General features: G+C 40.7%; 1 protein-coding gene across 3 annotated transcripts in view; it reads right to left on the bottom strand.

Annotated features, from left to right (window-relative positions):
• The window catches only part of ncoa1 (nuclear receptor coactivator 1), a 212,631-nt gene that overhangs the window by 145,791 nt on the left and 47,744 nt on the right, over nucleotides 1-19,096 (bottom strand). For 2 of the 3 annotated variants that reach the window (XM_062551011.1, XM_062551013.1), the window contains exon 4: nucleotides 2,665-2,831. In XM_062551011.1, the coding sequence (XP_062406995.1) occupies nucleotides 2,665-2,831 (167 nt within the window). Of the gene's footprint in view, nucleotides 1-2,664; nucleotides 2,832-2,919; nucleotides 3,001-19,096 lie in introns of those variants that run through there. The other variant, XM_062551012.1, reaches the window with a different exon arrangement.

Here is a 19,096-nt window from a genome sequence, read left to right as displayed (position 1 = left end):
AAAAACACTAAAATAAAACAATAGCCTAAATAACTGTAGTGCGTAATGGACACGGCTGTAGTAGAAATTTTGGATTACTAACAAATCTTATGTTTTAGACGTGAATATTAATTAACATTTATTACATAGAAGCGATTAACATTATATTTTCATATATTATTTGTATGCTTTTCTATACATTCAATACTGTGCATCAACTTTGCTCTGTCTGTCATTTGCTCTCCATGTCACGACTTTCTAATAAAGGTCATGCGACCCCTTTTGTCACAAGCTAAGGGTATTCTGCCTGTGGCAGTAAAATTAGGAAGACCCTGACAGAGAACATGCTACGACAAGAAAATGCTGAGGGATGTATATGTATTGTATAGACCTATTATCTTGCTTACTTGGAGTACCCACATGACTTGCGTATGGCACATGGATCACATGCTATGTCCAAGAAGTGTCCATGTACTGTTGTATTGTTGCATGTATGAGGAGTTTTGAAAAAGACCATTGTACCCATGTGATTTGAATTACCACAATGTAACTAACCATGTATAAGATGGGCCTTGCCAACTCTTTGAACAGTGTTATCAGAGCTATGATGTGGCTAGTGACCTGTTCCCGGTATCGTGAATAAATCTGCAGTGTTTTCTCACACCTGAGTGTGCCTGGAGATTTTTGACCACACGGCTCTATCCTAAATAATTTCCGAGGTTCGCCATTTGGTAATATGACCTATCCTTACTGACAATAATTTAGATTGAGCACAACTAAAGTTGAACGAAGGCAAACTACAGTCCTAAGCCTATTATATAGCCTGGCCAATTAATAGCCTATTGTAGATGTGCAAAACCAGCATTTGCCTGCGGGCTTGCCGGTGAGGTGTAGCCTACAAAAATTAGCAAAACGTCTGATTATTAAAATATGGCTATAGGCTATTGGTAAGAGAAGAGCTGGTTTAAAATTCAAGTAACGTGTGCGCGGCAGCTATTGTTATGTATGGAGCTGGCTTAACAAAGTTTTGTGCGTTAGAGATTCCTGCAAATTGTTACAGGACAACCTAAACTGACTTCCCCAATGCTTCCCCGCAGCACATTTCATTTTAAAAGCATATAATATAGGATGAACAAAGTCTATGGACTTGCTATATTAAATCCAGTAGCCTAATAATTAGACTATGTGCCACGTCCGATTTCACAAGTGATGTAGGCCAGTGATGCGCGGGCTGATCCAAATCGAGCGGTGACCTGTGGTCATCAGCAGTTATGGGTCAAGAAAAAATATATTTAATGATATTCGGGTCATGTTTGGTCGGTTAAAATAAATATGCCGTTATTTTTTTGTAATTTATATCGTAGCCTAGACATAATTTTCTTTAGAAGAGAAAGACATAATTTGCAGCATCCCCACTGAAACGCGATTCTATCCCCCACATTTTGTCAAGAACATGTAGAAATGCACTTGTTGTTTCTGCGCAGACAGACCCTCAGCTACACTTGACATGCAGTTGTGTTCTGTTCTCAGAGCATATGCTTTCTCTGTCTATGATCTGCAGCTTTTTTCTCGAACTCCTGGCCTCCTCGACAGAAGATTCGGCTACTGACCAGCGAAGTTGCCGATGCGATGCGTGCTTCTCAAGTCTGATCATTTGCAGCAAGATCGAATGGTATTATGGAACCATGGACTGAAAGAATTTTTTTTTTTTTTTTAAATAAAAAATGTTTCCCCAATCAGGACTCATTACTTCTTAATCTTAATTTAATGTCATCAAGGCATATAGCCGACAATTGGTATGATCATGCAATGTGCGTCCTTGCGCAACTTATAAAGTGGCTCGTTGGAAAGCCCCACGTCTGCTCTTTCGTGCAATAAAGTTCTCATCTCGCTGGAATTTATAATCGCGGAGCAATGTAACAGAGAGGTGTGTTTCAATCGGGCTGTATGGGTTTTGGAAAATTTTTTAGTTATATTTTTTAAGCTCTCGCCTTCGTTAGATAGGACAGCAAAGATGAGTCGGAGAGAGAGATAGGGTGAATCTGAATCACCTTGGCCGCTTGAAACCAAACATGGTGTGGATGTTGTAGCCACTTATGACACTCAGCCTCCCTACTGCAGGGGGTCATCAAGTGGAAAATACAGATAAAGCTGTGTGTCGTCTGTATAACAGTGGTATGCGAACGGATGATCTGTCCCAAGGAAGTGGTGTAGATAGCAAAGAGAAGGGGGCCCAGCCCTGAGCCCTGGGGGACCCCTGTAGAGAGGAAGTGAAGTGCAGACAGCTGTCCAAGTCATGATACATTAAACGAGTGTCCTGTGAGGTAGGATTCAAACCAGAAGAGAGCTGAGCCAGAGATGCCCATGTTTGAGAGTATAAAGAGAAGGATGCTGTGATTTACTGTGTCAAAGGCAGCCGATAAGTCAAGCAGTATGAGTACTGATGACGAGTGGTCGCCCTGGCCTCCTTTAAGGCTTCTGTTACAGACAGCAGAGCTGTTTCAGTGGAGTGGCCGCTTCGGAACCGAGATTGACTTGGATCCAAAAGATTGTTCTGTGAGAGGAATTCAGAGACTTGTTTGGAAACTGCTCACTCTATACCTTTAGATAGGAAAGGTAGGAGCGAGACAGGATGGTAGTTCTCTATGTTACCTAAATGATTAAATGTAAATAGTTCTGGTTTACCTTGCTCACGATGCTTGATCTGCTGAATCTGATCCACAGTGCTTTTAAGAATCTGGCACTTGTCTGGCTTGACACTCAAGCTGGCAATGTCACCCATGTTGGCCGAAAGTAATTCTGCCAGCTCATCTATGTAGCGACACTCCAGTTCCCGTCTCTGTTTCTCCACGCTATAGGACACACAGAAAATGCAGAGTTAATGTTTCAAGATTTGAAAAAGTGGGCCTTTTTAAAAATTCCATAAGGTCATACAAATACACTGTATGTATCACTGTAGTTGTAGTCTATAGAGTATCTTTGCCCCAAAACAAGTTCCAGACCTGGGTTGAGCACTGAGACAAGCCTGCAGTTCACACAGAAAGACAGAAAAAAAGGACAAGCATTGTACACTATTTTAAAGGATTTCCTAACTGTCTTAGAAGTGTTTAAGTCGGTCAGAGCCAAATCCCAAACAAATCCCATCCAATATTGAAAACAGGAGTTTGGCTTTAAGAAATATGAATAGATGTGTGGGCACGATTAGGCTTTCATCACAGTTCATACTTTTTTACTTTTACTTTATTTTATTTGGCAGACACATTTATGCAATGCGCTACGACTGAATGTTAAATCCTAGTGGTATGTGGATGCCATAACTAGTTAAACTAAGAAGAAAAGTAGTAAACACAAACTAGAAAATTAAATTCCATGGAAGAAATTACCATTGCGTGTAAATGTAAAAAGGCTGCTGTGTAAAGCATTGCATTAGTTAGTAAGACAATATATGACACTGAAAGACTGAAATTAAGTTGCCCAGTTCAAACAAGAGTTGCAAGCGCTGACACTTTGTTTAGTAGGCCTACTGAAGTTCACCTATATACAGTAACAGTGCAGTTTCAATTTATTAAAGTTAAATATAGCCTAGGCCCCATTGTCAAAGTGGGTCGCTATATTCAATGCAAGATTCTGTCCATTATTCCACCAAACACACTATTGAATTTGTCGTAAAACATAGGAGATTGAATCAATCTCATCAAGTTTAGTAACAGCGAAATTGTTCGACTGGTCAGTTAGTTTCACAGGGATAGAGACTATAAGTAGCCTACAGTAAATATCGTTTAAACGTTAGTTAAACCAGATAGGGTTAACCCTATGAGCCCTAGGCTGTTTTAAGGGCATTTTCACTACTTCTAGTTAGAAGCATTTATCCTGGTCATTGTAGGTGCCATTCACACATGCTACATATTGGGGGGGGGTTTTCAGCACAGTCTAGGCTACCCAGATCTGCCACAATATCATATATAAATACTTGAATTGATTTGATTTAGTTTTTCAAATAATAAAAAATAAAAAGGCATACTATACAAATTCTAACATTTTGACGTTTATCTCACTCTGTGTGGCCCACACAATTTAAAACGTGTCTCCTCTCAAGTTAGAAAGTGCAATAAGACCAACTGAAAATGAAACCTGCCGTTTTTCTAGGCTGATTTGACATGGAACTACACTCTCATCTGGCGTAATAATCATGGCAACTTGCAAACTACTGGCTGGCACTACTACTGCTTGTTGTCTATGGGGACTATTTTCAGATGCTGCATACGATATCACTGCGCCTATGGTACGTTTGCAAGTTGCCTTGATTATTACGCCAGATGAGAGTGTAGTTGGTCCGTGTAACGCTTTGCAGTGCTTTGTTCTATTTGCAGATTTCACATGAAAAAATGAAAAAATGTTTTCAAATTTCAATTATTCATTTTTCAGACTACTTGGTAAATTGATGACTGTTGCGTGTTTTATTTTTTTGCATTGAGTGTTCTTGGGATTTTCTCCTTAGAAGTTCGAAAGTCAAACATTGACTCATATTCTAACTTTGTGTTTTTGCGCTTGGGGTTGGACTGAACCATGAACGCTGGGGGTTACCGGAGAGTTGCGTTGTGGCCCAGAGGTTTCACTTCACCCGATGTCTGCTTGGGTTAAGAATGGGATGTTATTAATGGGCTTAGCCTACTCTTGTCAACTTGTTGTTTAACAGCTTCTGTAGGCATGTTGGTGGAGAGGTTTTTGTTCATGGGTAGGGTTGCTCACATTTATTCAAACCGTCAACAACCGTGAACAAATGTATTGTATACGATATGCCCCCCCCCCCCCCCCAACACACACACACACACACCATCAGCAGAGATTGCAACAAGTGCATGTGACAAGTTACTGTAGGCTATCTGAAGGTCTGTGAAGTCTAACCATCGAGGGCGCAGGTGAGGGAATGATCAGTGGGTCTGGTAGATAGGACTACGTCTCGAGCTCACTTGGCATGAATTTGACTTGATAACTCGATCTGTAGCCTATCATTTATAGCTTATCTCTACAACTGGCCAGAGGCGCCATCCGTACATCCCTAGGTGCGTTTGGTTCAGTCCAACCACGATGCAGAAATGGAAAATTGGAAAATGGACTCAATTTTACGTTTGTTTCAAATTCATTATTTGCCGTTTCAAAAACCACACTCGAAAGTTAAAAATAGCATCAATTGTCCACTTGCTGAGTAGTCTGACATATGAATAATGAAAGTTTTGAACCCATTTTCTATTTTTTCATGAGAATTCTGCAAATAGAACAAAGCACTGCAAAGCGTTACACGGACCGTAGTTCCATGTCAAATCAGCCTAGAAAAACGTCAGGTTTCATTTTCAGCTGGTCTTATTGCACTTTCTAACTTGAGAGCAGACACGTTTTAAATGGGAATATTACCAGAAATCTTAGTAACTTTTAAGGCGAGACACGGCAGGTGAAAACATTGGATTTTTTAGCATCAGTCAATTTCGAGATTTTGTGCTAGTTTGCTACCTTAGCATGTATTCTACCACCCTACTACAACAACAAAGTCTGATTTGCACATTTAAGTGTTTATTTCATGACATTTTGTCTCCTCGCGCCTATATATTTCTCCTAATTTTACCAAAAGTTCCCATTCGAAAGTGTCATGTACTACCGTGACCGTGATCCAAATCATATCGTGTGTGACATCGTTGGAAAGCTCTGTTTCTCCTACAAGACGCTATGCTATCCAAATATGGGCATTTCCTTTGTATTAGCAACCAATCGCGAAAGTTCAAAAACTAGTCTAAGCTGAGAACGCATTACATTGGCTGTGTTTCAAGGCTGTTTTCTCAAAACAAGTTTTCCCCCACTTGCATGCAAAGGATCTCCACTTCTGCAGCACCTACATACACCAAACTTTCCAGTCTTATTCCTAACTATATTTGGAAGATATTTACAGAGGGATTTGTTGATAAAGCATTCTTGGCATGATTTACATGACTTTTTATGCCTAAAAATAGGGTGAAAATACACTTTTTAAGCCAATTGGCAGTATTTTCTAATTTACTGGAAAACAAAAGAAGATATTCATAATCCCCTCTGTAAATATTTTTTATTTGATATATTAACACAACAAAAACATAATTTTCAACCTGGCTTTTTCCAATGGTCAGATCCTTCCCATCAAAATATATGCAAATTAGCGCATATTTAATGAGATATAGCCTAATTAGCATATTTAAACATTACATTAAAGAAAACTTGCAATACATTTTTTTCTCCTATTTATGTGAGTATTCAACTGGTAAAGTTTCATGAAGATATCTTTAAGTTTAACATTTTCCCCTATTCACCTGTGGTGTCTCGCCTTAACACTAGAAGCGCCAAGCGCCGGTCATTTGACCGCTGACGCGTATTCCTAGAAGCGCCGTGGGGGTTTGACCTAGATATACCTAGAACTGCCGGGCTGCGGTCATTTGACCGCAGCGATTACAAAAAAAAAAAAATCTTTTCACTCGATTAAATTCCAGGACCCTACGTTCACGACTTTTCCTAAATACGCGTGTTTTGTCACCCAGAATTTTTACATGATCAAAAGCACACCGGTACAAGCTAGTTTAGAGCTATTTTGCGCTCACTTATGTGACAACACTATGTTGTCTCGCGTTCGGCCATTTTTGTTCAGGCTGCTATTCTCTTTTCTCACAGCAGATGTCGCAAGGATTTCCTGTCAGTCGGGCATGAGAATAATATTTTACCATAAAACATATCGTTTATATATGTGCAACATGTATTATATATGTGCTTTATTTTAATAACTATTTTTCATTTACATGGCATAGTCTATGGAGGCGATTTACAGTGGTAAAATGCGAGTTTGTTTTGAAAACGTTGCGACAGGCCTACATGTGTAATTTTCGTCGTAGCCTATTTATGTACGTAGGGCGCGTATGCCTACGTACATTCATAGTTGTACATCTTATCTTCTATTTGCAGGCTATCTTTTAAAGCTCAGACTAATGTATAAGCATTTTCTTACATATTTGCTGGACTGACTGAGTTACGTCAAGTCAAGGACCTATCCTAATGCACTTGTTGTATAATGTCAATTGGCGCAGCGTTAACACTCCTGTCTGCAACGCCGGAGACCCGTGTTCACATCTCGGAAGGAGCGAAGGGCAAAATCTTATATCGATAGAATTTACTGACCGTTTTTCAACGTCGATGAACAATTATTTTTTGTTAATGGTTTTTAATAACAACCTATCTGAAATAAAGGGATGAATCGCAATATGTTTAGGCCTACCATTAACGAAAAATAATTTCGCCAGCCAATCATTTTCTGCCGCCAACTGACAAACTTTGACAAAGCCAGTTAGACTTTTTGCATCTAAAAATAATTATATCATAGTGACACGCGAAAAAATAAACGATAGCCTAGAAACTAGGCCTACATGAGATTTTCCCACTGGACACACCACATCAGTATTGTGCTCGTTGCTACGACACACAGGACTCCCAGTGAGTTGACGACCAATGAAAATGACATGGGGAAAAGCAGCAAACAAAGTAGCCTGATTTTGATCTCACCTTACATAGGCTACTTTCCTAATTCCTACGTAGGGCTACTCAGACTTTTGTTAAATCGTCAGGGCCCGGTTGCACAAACACCAAAACCAAAGATTGATGATATGAACCAAATATTCTGGAACAGATGGATTTACAGCATTGAACGTGATAGGCTATTAGCTAGCCTACTGATGCGACTTCCACCGTTTCCTTTCCAGAGATTGCTGCGCTGTTCACAACGCAATGAACGCATGCAGTCTACATTGAAGTGAAACGTGCAGAACGTTGTCCAAAACAATACAATAACATTGTGTGTTGATATCTAATACAATATACACATCTGTAGACATGAAGTGGCAACTAAAGCCATTATCAGTCATGAAAACTGTGGCGGCTGCATTAAGGTTTTGGCTGAGCCCGCTAGCCAGCCAACAACTTCATTAGCCAGCCGTTCTCAAAGCAAATGGCTTCGGGGTCTATACAACACACTATCCATTGCAGCCTATTTGAAACCGATCATCCCCCTCCCCCATACACTCGTCTAGGATACTTAGGGTGCCTCTCAATATGCCTCCTCGATCCTCGATGCTCGATCCTCGAGGGGCGTTCCCACTGATCTATAACTAACACTGGATAGACTATCCCATTGTTTCCCCCCCATCATTCTTTATGTAGATCAGTGAGGATCGAGGCATCGAGGAGCGAGGGAGGACGTATAAACGCTACATGAAACGCACCCATAGGCTACAGATATCACCGAGACACCGAGGCATTGAGGAACTGCCTCCCCACCCCCACCCCATCTATCTGTCCCCTGCATAGACTAGGCTGTAAGCTGGCTGTTTAGGCAACCCGTGGAAGAATGCGCAATCATGTTTCATCGCATATGCGCGTTTCAGAATGTTCGAATTCGCCAGCGTGCGTGTAGTTATGTGAATCGAAAAGAATATAAATATAGCCTACTTTATTGATGCCTTGTTCAAAAGAACTTCCGTCAGGAATAGGTTGGGGATCGAACCAGCAACCCTTGGGTGATCAAGCCGAAGCTCTAACCAGTGAGCTACGACTCTGCTTGTTAGCCAGGAGAAAATGTGTGTCTCAATGCTGAATCTCGAATTCACATAGAAGTTAGCTTAAATTGTAGAAACAATAGGCCTAGCTTTTTTTTCAGCAGACATCGCAAACATAGCCTACACATTCGCAAAACAGAGAATATCATTCACTGTTATTTTAAATTATGCTACTTCTCACGCCTATGCCTGCTCAGCATAGCTCTCTCTATCTCCCTCCCTCCGATGTAGCTAGACCCTAGATCTTCTCCCTAAATGAATGAAAGTTGTTTTAGAAAGTAGCCACGGTAGCCTGTAAAATGCGGCATGAAATCCTGGCTACTGTGTAATTGAAACCAGACTATTAGGCTCTTTGTTCCAGGTGACCAGGTCCGATCATTTTCGGCAGCGCGAACATAGGCTACCTATTAAATGAATAGAAGTGAATTTGGGGAGTGAATTAGAACTAGCCACATTCACTTTTAGAGCATTTTAGTTGAAAGTCAAGTTTGCTTAAGGTTTGTTCAAGAACTCTTCCAAAGTTTTTAACAACACAAATCAACACAAATACATTAACAGATAACTCAAACGTGCTGTATGTCATAATGAAACAAACAACCACAGATTATCAACAACACGGTCTGACACGAATGACATGGCTTAGTGCAAACTGAATTTATGACCAAACGATTTCATTCGTGCACGAAGCGCCATCTTGCGATCATTATGTGTAAGTAAAAGCCTCCCAGTCTAAGGACTCAGCGGTCATTTGACCGCCTCGCCGCGCTTTAAGTAGTTCACAACAGCACGGCGCTTCTAGTAGGTCGTCAAAGCGGTCAAATGACCGGGGCGCGGCGCTTCTAGGTATAAGTGGGTCAGAACGGCGCGGCGCTTCTAGTGTTAAACATGAAGCTAGCAGGCGAGAAGCTAATGGTCTAATCCGATTCAATGATCTATGCTAGGCTGAAGCTAAAAGTTGTATCGCCAGACTCACAGAATGGCTGGATGAACGGGAACAAGGTAAATATCGATTGTTTTGCTCGAGGGGAGGTGGAAAATGAGCGTATTTCCAAAAATGGCGGAATATCCCTTTAACCCCTCATTGGATCGTTCTGGTAACCAACACAAAACACAGATCTCATCTTTACTAATTAAACAATATATGTTTGACTATGGTCTTAGCAATACTTGGAGAACAAGGAACCCATCTTTAAGAGAACACTCATACACATCTTCACATCTTGGTTCACCAATCCTCTTCAAGAATAGACTTTTTTTTGGTCAGCAACTCCCTCATCCAGCAAATCTCTGAGAACACAATTGACTCTATTGTCATCAGTGATCATGCACCAGTCTCCCTATCCCTATCTCTACAATCAAATTACAAACCTTCTACAAGGTGGCGCCTAAAATACGTCTCTCCTAGAGGACAAAGATTTCACCACATTAATTAGAAGAGAGTTGGCATCCTTTCTGGAGATGAACAACTCTCCAGAGACCTCCCCATCCACACTCTTGGAACGCAGTAAGACCGTAATCAGAGGTATAATCATATCATATTCTTCACACAAGAAAAAACAGCAACGACAATGGGAAAATACATTAGAACAGAAAATCAAACACTTGACTAACCAATTATCTCACAACCCTTCAGATGAAACTGAATTAAAACATTCATAAAGACAATTGGACAACATCATTCATAGGAAAATGCAGCTCTGCATCTAGCAACTCAAATATGATCAATTTTATTTCTGCAATAAATCAGGAAAATTCTTAGATAATATGCTACAACACCAGAGAGATAAATCAGTTATTCCATCCATTCTCGACCCTACAGGCAATATATGGCCGCACAGGACGGGTGCCCTCCCAGCACTTGTCTGACTCAATACATCAGCGGTTATGTACCCACATATGCATATTAGGGATGCACCGATCCGATATTTGGATCGGATATCGGCCCCGATATGAACAAAATAGCTGGATCGGGGATCGGAAAAAATGAGCCGATCCATGGGCCGATCCGAATTTAATATAGTCTCAAAAAAAAGGCTGAGCCATGACGCGCAACCAGCCATTTAGCGCAGCTCACTGCTGCGTGTTAGAGTGTGCCTCACCTCACTGTGTGCTCTGAGTGTCTAAATTCATGGATGGGATAAATACAGATACCAAATTTATGTAATAGGATCAAAAGAATATCTATACTAACCACCATTTGTCATAGATTAATTACGATCTTCATGCGTTTTGTTGCATTTAGGCAACACGTTAATGTGTAACAGTCAACAAAATAGGCTACTCAAACTAAACACATTGTCATTTTCATCTCATCTGTATAATCTGTTCTTGGTATAAAGACATGCAAATGTTCAAATTGGCTGTTAAAAACGTATCATTTATTAGATAAAACGTACAACTTCTACCGTTTACCACCATTCAAACTCCATGTGAACTAATTAGTTTATCGTGGGGAAACTGCGGGACTGTACCACTATGAGTAAATAGAGGGGTTTCGCGGGTGACACCATTTTGGCAGGGGTGTTTCAATGTATGTCACTAATATGGGATTTTTATCTGCAAAATAGTTTTTTTGTTAGATTTATTATTTAGTAATAACTGTGAACTTGAATTTGAATGCTGTTCCAAGTTGCTGCTGGTGTATAACTGTTTATTTTTAATAATAGTAATATAATCAATAATGATGATGATAATTATGATTAATAATAATAATAATAATAATAATAATAATAATACATTACCTTTATATCTAAGTATTATTTTGTTAGATTTTTTTTTGGAAAGTAATGTTTAGTTAGGGAAAGAGTAAGGAATGAAGTCAAGCCTGATGCCTTTAGTCTTTTCCACATGGTGAGGTATACAGTTTATTAATTAACAATGGTATCGGATCGGTATCGGATATCGACCGATACGCAGAGCCCAGGCATCGGTATCGGTATCGGGACTGAAAAAGTCGGATCGGTGCATCCCTAATGCATATATCATACACATTCAGAAACTGACTACTACTGATCTCCAGTGTGGACTATATCCTGGGATGACCTGATGGACTGGGTCGGAAGTCGCAACAGCGAGATGCTGTTGCATGGCAAAGTTATGGATAATGGCTACACGGTTAGCATTCAGGACACTTGCCTTCATTCCACGAATTTTACATAAAGCTGTATTGCATGTATGTATGTAGGGTGAAGAACGACACTAGATTTTATATCATATTGTACCTATTGTTAACTTTAAGTTATGCACGTGAGTAACTTGAAGTAAAGCAAGGTTCAAACATAGGTTACCGACTGTTGTGATGTCCTCTCGGGTTGGCTCTGGAGGTCCGCAGGGACCGACGAGGAATTTTCAACGGTTTATTGGTTCCAGGCGGCATTGAGCCGTTCCATTCAAGTTAATTGCTGTGGGGGGTGTTCGAGACGGCCCTGATCACGCCGCCTCTAAGTTCAGTCTTTCATGCGCAAAAAGGTGTACTATTTCACAGGCATTTGTTAAAAGTTCAGGTAGTACCATACAGTATGTACCATCTTGGTGCTTGTGGTTCAGGGTCTGCTGTGTTTGTTACGTGTTGATTGATTTTGTTGGTGTTTCCGGTCATTGTTAAATGGTGCTGGTCGCCAGGTATATGTTTTGTGGTGCAGTAATATCCTCACTCTAACACTTTCAGTTTCACTTTGGAGTGAGGATATTACTGCGCAGAGTCTAAGTGCTCCCAATGTTATTCCGCCACACAATATAGTTATCCCTTTTACCTGCTTAGAAATGCACCACATTTTATTTTGTCTTACCACAGTTGGTCGTGTGACTACTCGTGTAACTGTGTTTTAATGGGGAGAACATGGAGATGTTTGGTCGCTTCTAACTTCATCTCTGTTTGGATCCTAATGAATGCATTGGGCTAGCTAAGTGCCATAAAAGTTGTGCCGCGCGCCAGAGCCAGTGAGTTCACGCATTGAAACGTGAGAGGTATGTATCAACTCGTCTTAATTAAGGGGATAACATAGTTTAATATGAAAAAACGGTGAAGTGTTCCTTTAAGATTGAAGATGACTATAAACACTGGAACAAACTCCCACTCACCCTAATTGGCAGAATAGAAACAGTCAAAATGAAAACCCTCCCTCAAATTAATTACCTCTTTTCAATGATCCCGACCACCCCTACTGACCATTGGTTAAAAACTCTAAACTCACTCACAACTCACTTTTATTGGAAAAACAAACCTTCAAGAATCGCACTTGCCACTACAGAACTCCAAACAACAACTCCAAACTTTCTCACCCGTGGTTAGCATTAGAACAAAATTTAACAAGCCCCCTTTCAATTGCCACATTTCTATCACAAACAGTTACAAAATTGGACTTTCAAATACTTAACTATTAGCACAACTCTGATAGTGTCACTGTCTGTGCTATCTGTCATCTTTTGTTTACCTTTTTGCCTGCCCTCTTGTGGTCCCTTTATGTACTACCTGGCCATGTGGTTTTGTCTGGAGCTTCCCCTGATTGTCTGATTGTTTGCCACCTGCCCCTGGTTGGTCTGGCCTAATTGATTGTGCACCTCCACTTCTTAAACTCAGCTCACTCCATGCCTTGTGTCAGATTGTCCTGATTGTTCTCTCTGTGAGTACTGTTGGAGCCTTGAGCAGTAAGTTTTGACCTCTTTGTTTCCTTGTTGGATTCTGCCTGTTTTTGTGAAGATTTTTGTTGTGGACTTTTGAACTGCCCCACTGGCTGAAGATTTTTGTTATCGACTTTGAACTTCAACAGTGAAAGATTTTTGCTTTTGTGGAACATTTTTGTGTGGAGTTTTTCTGGACTACTAAACTGAGACCTCTGAGTGTTTTTTGAGAACTGCTGTTATCTGGATCCTTTTCCGTTGATTTTCTGGACTACTTATTTACACTTGAGCTTCTCTCCTTTGTTGGATTTTTGTGAATTCTGTGAGAAATAAAAACTCCAAAGGAAACTGCAATTGGGTATTAGGGGCTGTTGTCTTTTCTTTTTTAGACTAGCCTACATGTCATGTCTCTGTCTTATTGTTTTGGGTTAGATCGTGATTGTACAACTAGTTTGGGGGCATCAAAGTAGAGCCTGAATCCTTTGCTTTAGAAGTTTGACACTTCTACCTAGCTGCTAACAAGCGGCTAAAAATGTTCTACTCAGAAACTCTAGTATCCATATCAAAATCAAAACGTAATGCATGCACATTTTCAGTGCATGCATTATGTCTTCCAGTAGAAGGGGATAAAACAGCACAGGATACTAAAAGTATACTAACAATCTGGGCCCGTATTCACAAAGCATTTTATCTTACCACTAAGAGTACTCCTAAATCGCGCTAGAAGATTTTAGATAGGAGTTTTCCCTTAAAAGTTATTCACAAAGCCTTTCAGACCTACTTTTAGTAAGGAGAAACGCCCACTCCTAAACTAAAAGTGAGTCTTCGTTGCTATGGTTGACGTCATTACTCATGCACGAGGTTGATGAAAGTGACCACCTTGATTGGCTGGTGATTATAACGCGGGAATGATGGCAAACCTCCCCTACAATGACGAGTTGAGTGACAGGTCTTAGCTGGTGAGAATGCATGCGCTAACACCTATGTCGGGCTGTGAAGGATGGAAGATGATGAATAAATAGGCATAGCCTTAACGAGTAAAGCAAGCCTAGGCTTAATGAAACACTTCGGACTGGAACAGTATCTTTGCAACATGTTTTAAATTAATCTGTATGAAAACACGTACCCTATATTTGCAAAGAGGAGAAGCGATTTAATTTAATTAGGCACAATGAGACGTTACATTTAGTTTACATGCAAAGGTGGTTTTGGTTGTCGGTGGCATTATTGCATTTGCATCCTTAGTTGCAATGCACATTTATTCCCTTGCATGACAGCGAGCTCCTGCACTGCACGGTCATTTCAAAACATCGCGACGTGAAATGCCACTAAAAGCGGGTTGTGAATAGGTCTTAGTGAGTTAGAAGTCCTCTCGAGTTCTTTTACGCTGTCCTAGACTTAGGAGCTACTTTTAGGCTTAAAATGCTTTGTGAATAACTTTTAGTGAAAAAAAAATAGGAGTCATAAAGTTAGGAGTGACACGCCCATTATTTTTAGGAGTTCCTCCTAAATTCGTCAGTTAGGAGCTACTTTTAGCCCTAAAAATTCTTTGTGAATACGGGCCCTGGGGTACAAATCATTTTATTTATTAATTCCAGTTTACTTACTTTGGCATTAAATCATATATCCATAACCATAATGTGGGCTTAACAACTTCCCTCTCTGAAAGACCCCCCCGCGCGCGCACACCTTCCTCAGTTAATTCTGAAAACCACCAGCCGCCACTGGTTTAAGCCTACAAGTACAGATGGTACGGGTTGAGAATGCACCTTCTCCCGCGGGACTCCCGAAGAGATCCCGCAGGCTGTCAAGCCGATTTTTTTCGAGGCTAAGGCAATGTACCCAAACAACCACCAGGTGGCAGAAAGTTTCAACCCACATGCATTTAATGATGAAGACCGCATATCCGTCAATAGTCGACTCCTTAATCTCATTTAATCATTAAAATGAAGGTGATGACTGGCGAAATGAATCAAACAACGTTTCAATAAACCATTGTTGAAATTAATGAAAATAGACCTCTGAAGTTCGCCTACAAAAAAGCCACCATCTTTGCCCAAATAAGGAGATCCGGTATCTTGAGATTTTTTCTATGGGAAAATAACATGGGGATTTTCAATTATCGCACCTGTTAAACCTCACGGGGATGATGACATTGGAGCTCCAGACGTTTTTCACTACACAGTTTTGTCCACTGCCGTCTAGTGGATACTGTGATCTTCGGTAGGTGAAGACGGCACACTTTGATCTTTGCTACCCCAGAGCTAACTTACCATGCAACTTGCCATAGGCAGTTAGCTTCAATTAACTCCCGGATCTCCTTATATGGGCAAAGATGGCAGCTTTGGATCCCTTTTGTAGGCGAACTTCAGAGGTCTATGGTTATAGAAAATCGCCTACAGCCTAACGCCGACACAGCTGATTCTTTGATTGATTCTAAGCTGTTTTGATGTAGGGGATGGGTAAACTGGCGCGCTACAAACATGCTACCAATCAAATGTAATATTAGTAGTATTAGCCTACTTAGACACTTTAGTCATAGGCAACGTTGCCATGTTAATTTGGGCTAGAAGTGCTTGCTTGTGGTGGCGCTCCTGTCCGCTGCCTCTCCCGAATTGTGTTTGGCAAATTTGTTAACAATCAGCTTAAATGTCAAATCATATTTATTTCTCTTTGTCGCCATGGTATTGGGGGAAACGAGATGATCAGTCCTCGTATTTTTGCTTCACGTTTCGTTATAAGAAATATAAAAGTAATAGTTAAAGTCTTCTTCCGTATTGAACAGTGGGACGCTCTTTGTTCCGTTTTTTAAGGAACTACTCAATGCACACACACTACAATGAAAAACACACAAAGAAAACACTAAACATATAGCCTACAACCTAATGACACTTTAATGCAGCGTTTCTCAAACTATGGGCCGCGAAACGTGGAGACTGCTGCTGGTCCGCGAGACATGGAGTGAAATTATGTCCGGTGCTTCATCTGATAATTTGCTGCGCAATTGACCAAGCAACCGCGGACCGAAAGAAAAAGAAAGCAAACGTTGCTTGAAACGTTGCTTGAAACGTTGGAGGAAATGCTTGCTAATTTGATGTGTTTGAACATAGAGCCATACAATTAGGTGTGTCTGTTATTATGAGAATTTATTGTTTTTACAAAGTGCCATTATCATTGCCATATTCTCTTAAAACATAGCCTAGGCTATATATTTGAAAACGAGTTGATTAAAGGTTTCTAATGGTGTTTCTATAATATGATAAAAGCAGATATTGAGATGTGTGTTTGGAACATTTTTTCAAATCCCCCAGGGGGTATTTAGACTCCAGGGTGTTAAGTACTCATTCACAACTGTCCCATCGCTAAATGCTCTCTTGTGTTGCGTGATCACACAAGTATACCTGTCGTAGTGTGCTTTTAATTTGATAGGCCTAATTATTATCTCCGCCAAGGAGGTTGTTTTCATCGGGGCTCAGTGTGAAAGGAACAGGTCAACCCCGCGATTAGGGGTGTGTGACTGATGACTTATTTGGCAAGGCTATCATTAGGCTTACTATGCATGGCTGTAGGCAGCTATGAGGCCACTGAGATCTGGACCGCATCGGTTTTGAGAGCTGGAAATACATGTGTTTGCTAAATATCGGTATGCCATGGTAGACAAAAACACTCAAATAAAACAATAGCCTAAAAAATAACTGTAGTGCGTAATGGACACGGCTCTATATCCTAAATAATTTTCTAGGTTCGCCATTTGGTAATATGACCTATCCTTACTGACAATAATTTAGATTGAGCACAACTAAAGTTGCACGAAGGCAAAATACAGTCCTAAGCCTATTATATATATAGCCTGGCCAATTAGCCTATATTGTAGATGTGCAAAACCAGCATTTGCGTGCGTGCTTGCCGTTGAGGTGTAGCCTACAAAAATCAGCATAACATCTGATTATTAAAGTATGGCTGTAGGATATAGGCTACTGGTAAGAGAAGAGCTGGTTTAAGTGTAGTAAAAAAGTTTGTGCACATCCCAGGTCAAGGAGCAGAACAAGAGTAAATCATAAAAATTGGAAAAAGGTTCGCACACTTGAAATCCTTCTTTTTTGATTTTATTTCCTTTTCTTTAGCACAAAGGAATGACATTTCGACTGTGTGGTCTTCTTCAGATTAAAATTCAAGTAACGAGCGCTATTTAACCCCTCGAGACCGACTGTATTGCAGTCTGCGACGCTCCCAACCCAGAGAGAGAGAAAACCGACAGCCGTCTGTGAGATCCATTTCATGAAGAGCAATTCTGTCTTGTGCGATCATTCCCCCTCCCCCACACTCGTCTAACCAGTTCACTACATTATAGCCTACCTATATGCGGCATTGAGGACGACTGCTACCCCCCCCCCTTCTCTCCCGACAGACACTAACACTAAGTACATGTAAAAATGTGTGCGTGTGCGCTGAACCACGAATTCACATATTAACTTTTCTTTTCAGCAGACATCGCAAACATAAAACAAATCGCAAAACTGAGAAAATCTTTCATTTTTTTAATAAATCGATGGCTTTTGTCTTGATAGGTTTCGGAGAGATTCGTACAGAAAGGTTTGAACCACGGTCGCTGGCTTACTATGCATGGGCCTTAACCAGTTACGCCATGCCTCCGTTTTAAAATAGCCTATACACATTTCTAAGTATTCCTAGCATGTAAATGTTGCCTAAATGTCCATCTTGTCCATCTCTTTCGTCTTCACCTTGACAATAATAGCCTATTCACGGAAATGCGGTCTTGTAACCGTAATGAATTAATGAATTAATCTATCGAGTCTTTCGTGAATTGAAGGCTATTTCCTTCTGATAGGCCTATAGGCGATTTTCTAAGATAATTTTCATTAATTTCAACAATGGTTTATTGAAACGTCGTTTGATTAATTTCGCCAGTCATCGCCTTCATTTTAATGATTAAATGAGACGGATATGCGGAGCATTTCTCTCCCTCTCCATTGACCAAAACGTTGCTCTGGCATCTCTGTTGGACTGACTGAGTTATAGGCTACGTCGCGTGAGAGAGCTGTGAGGTAGGCTGTAAAACATTCGAAAACTCTGCAACTGCAATCTGACATGCCGAGCGTCATGTCTCTTTTCTCCACTTGTCAGCAGCGCGGTGTCTTCGGGTTTTTCCGTGTTTTCTGGCAGGAGCCGAACCTTCATGTTATTAGGGCGGTCTTATGTTGCCACCTTGCGGTTGCAGTTTTAATTACAAAGTCCCGAACCTTTGGGATTCCCGATGTGCGGGAAAGAAAGGAGCATTCTCAACCCGTACCATCTGTAGCGTTCCCCGCAAACTGTATAATTCTCCCCCCCAAACTGTATAAATCCCCCCCATTGGAATCACTGAGGGGGGAAATTCAGGCCCTGGCATTACAATTAGACTAACTAGCTGAGCAACTTAGGTGATCGCTTCTGCATAATTTCATAGAGTGCTGAAATGTAACCTACACTATTTTTACACTTTGCGCCTAGCTAGCGGTGCTTCGTCGGCGATGAGGCTGAATATAGTTCCAAGTAAAGATCTGCCCAGGTAATAGTCTCGTTCGATTTTGCATTATGATTTGTACTCGTTTTGAACACACGGCTCCCAAGATATATTTAGAAAAAAATGTAGACGTCTCGGTCGCTTTTTTGGAGGACGTGCTCACTGACACCCCTCTTCTACAGCAACTGTGCTAAGCTAAAGCTAAAATCGCTGCTCCCAAAGCAGGAGAATGCCCGGACGGATTTTAACCGGGTTTTTTTTCACTGTTCTAACTCTGGGGGTGACCGAGACTAGCTTAATTTCATTTTTGGGTGGCGTATTCCTTTAATGTCGCTTATAGAGCGCCAATACA

This window comes from Sardina pilchardus, chromosome 12 (genome assembly GCF_963854185.1).
Source record: "Sardina pilchardus chromosome 12, fSarPil1.1, whole genome shotgun sequence".
In the NCBI taxonomy this organism is placed as follows: domain Eukaryota; kingdom Metazoa; phylum Chordata; class Actinopteri; order Clupeiformes; family Clupeidae; genus Sardina; species Sardina pilchardus.
This window is presented reverse-complemented; position numbering and strand designations above follow the sequence as displayed.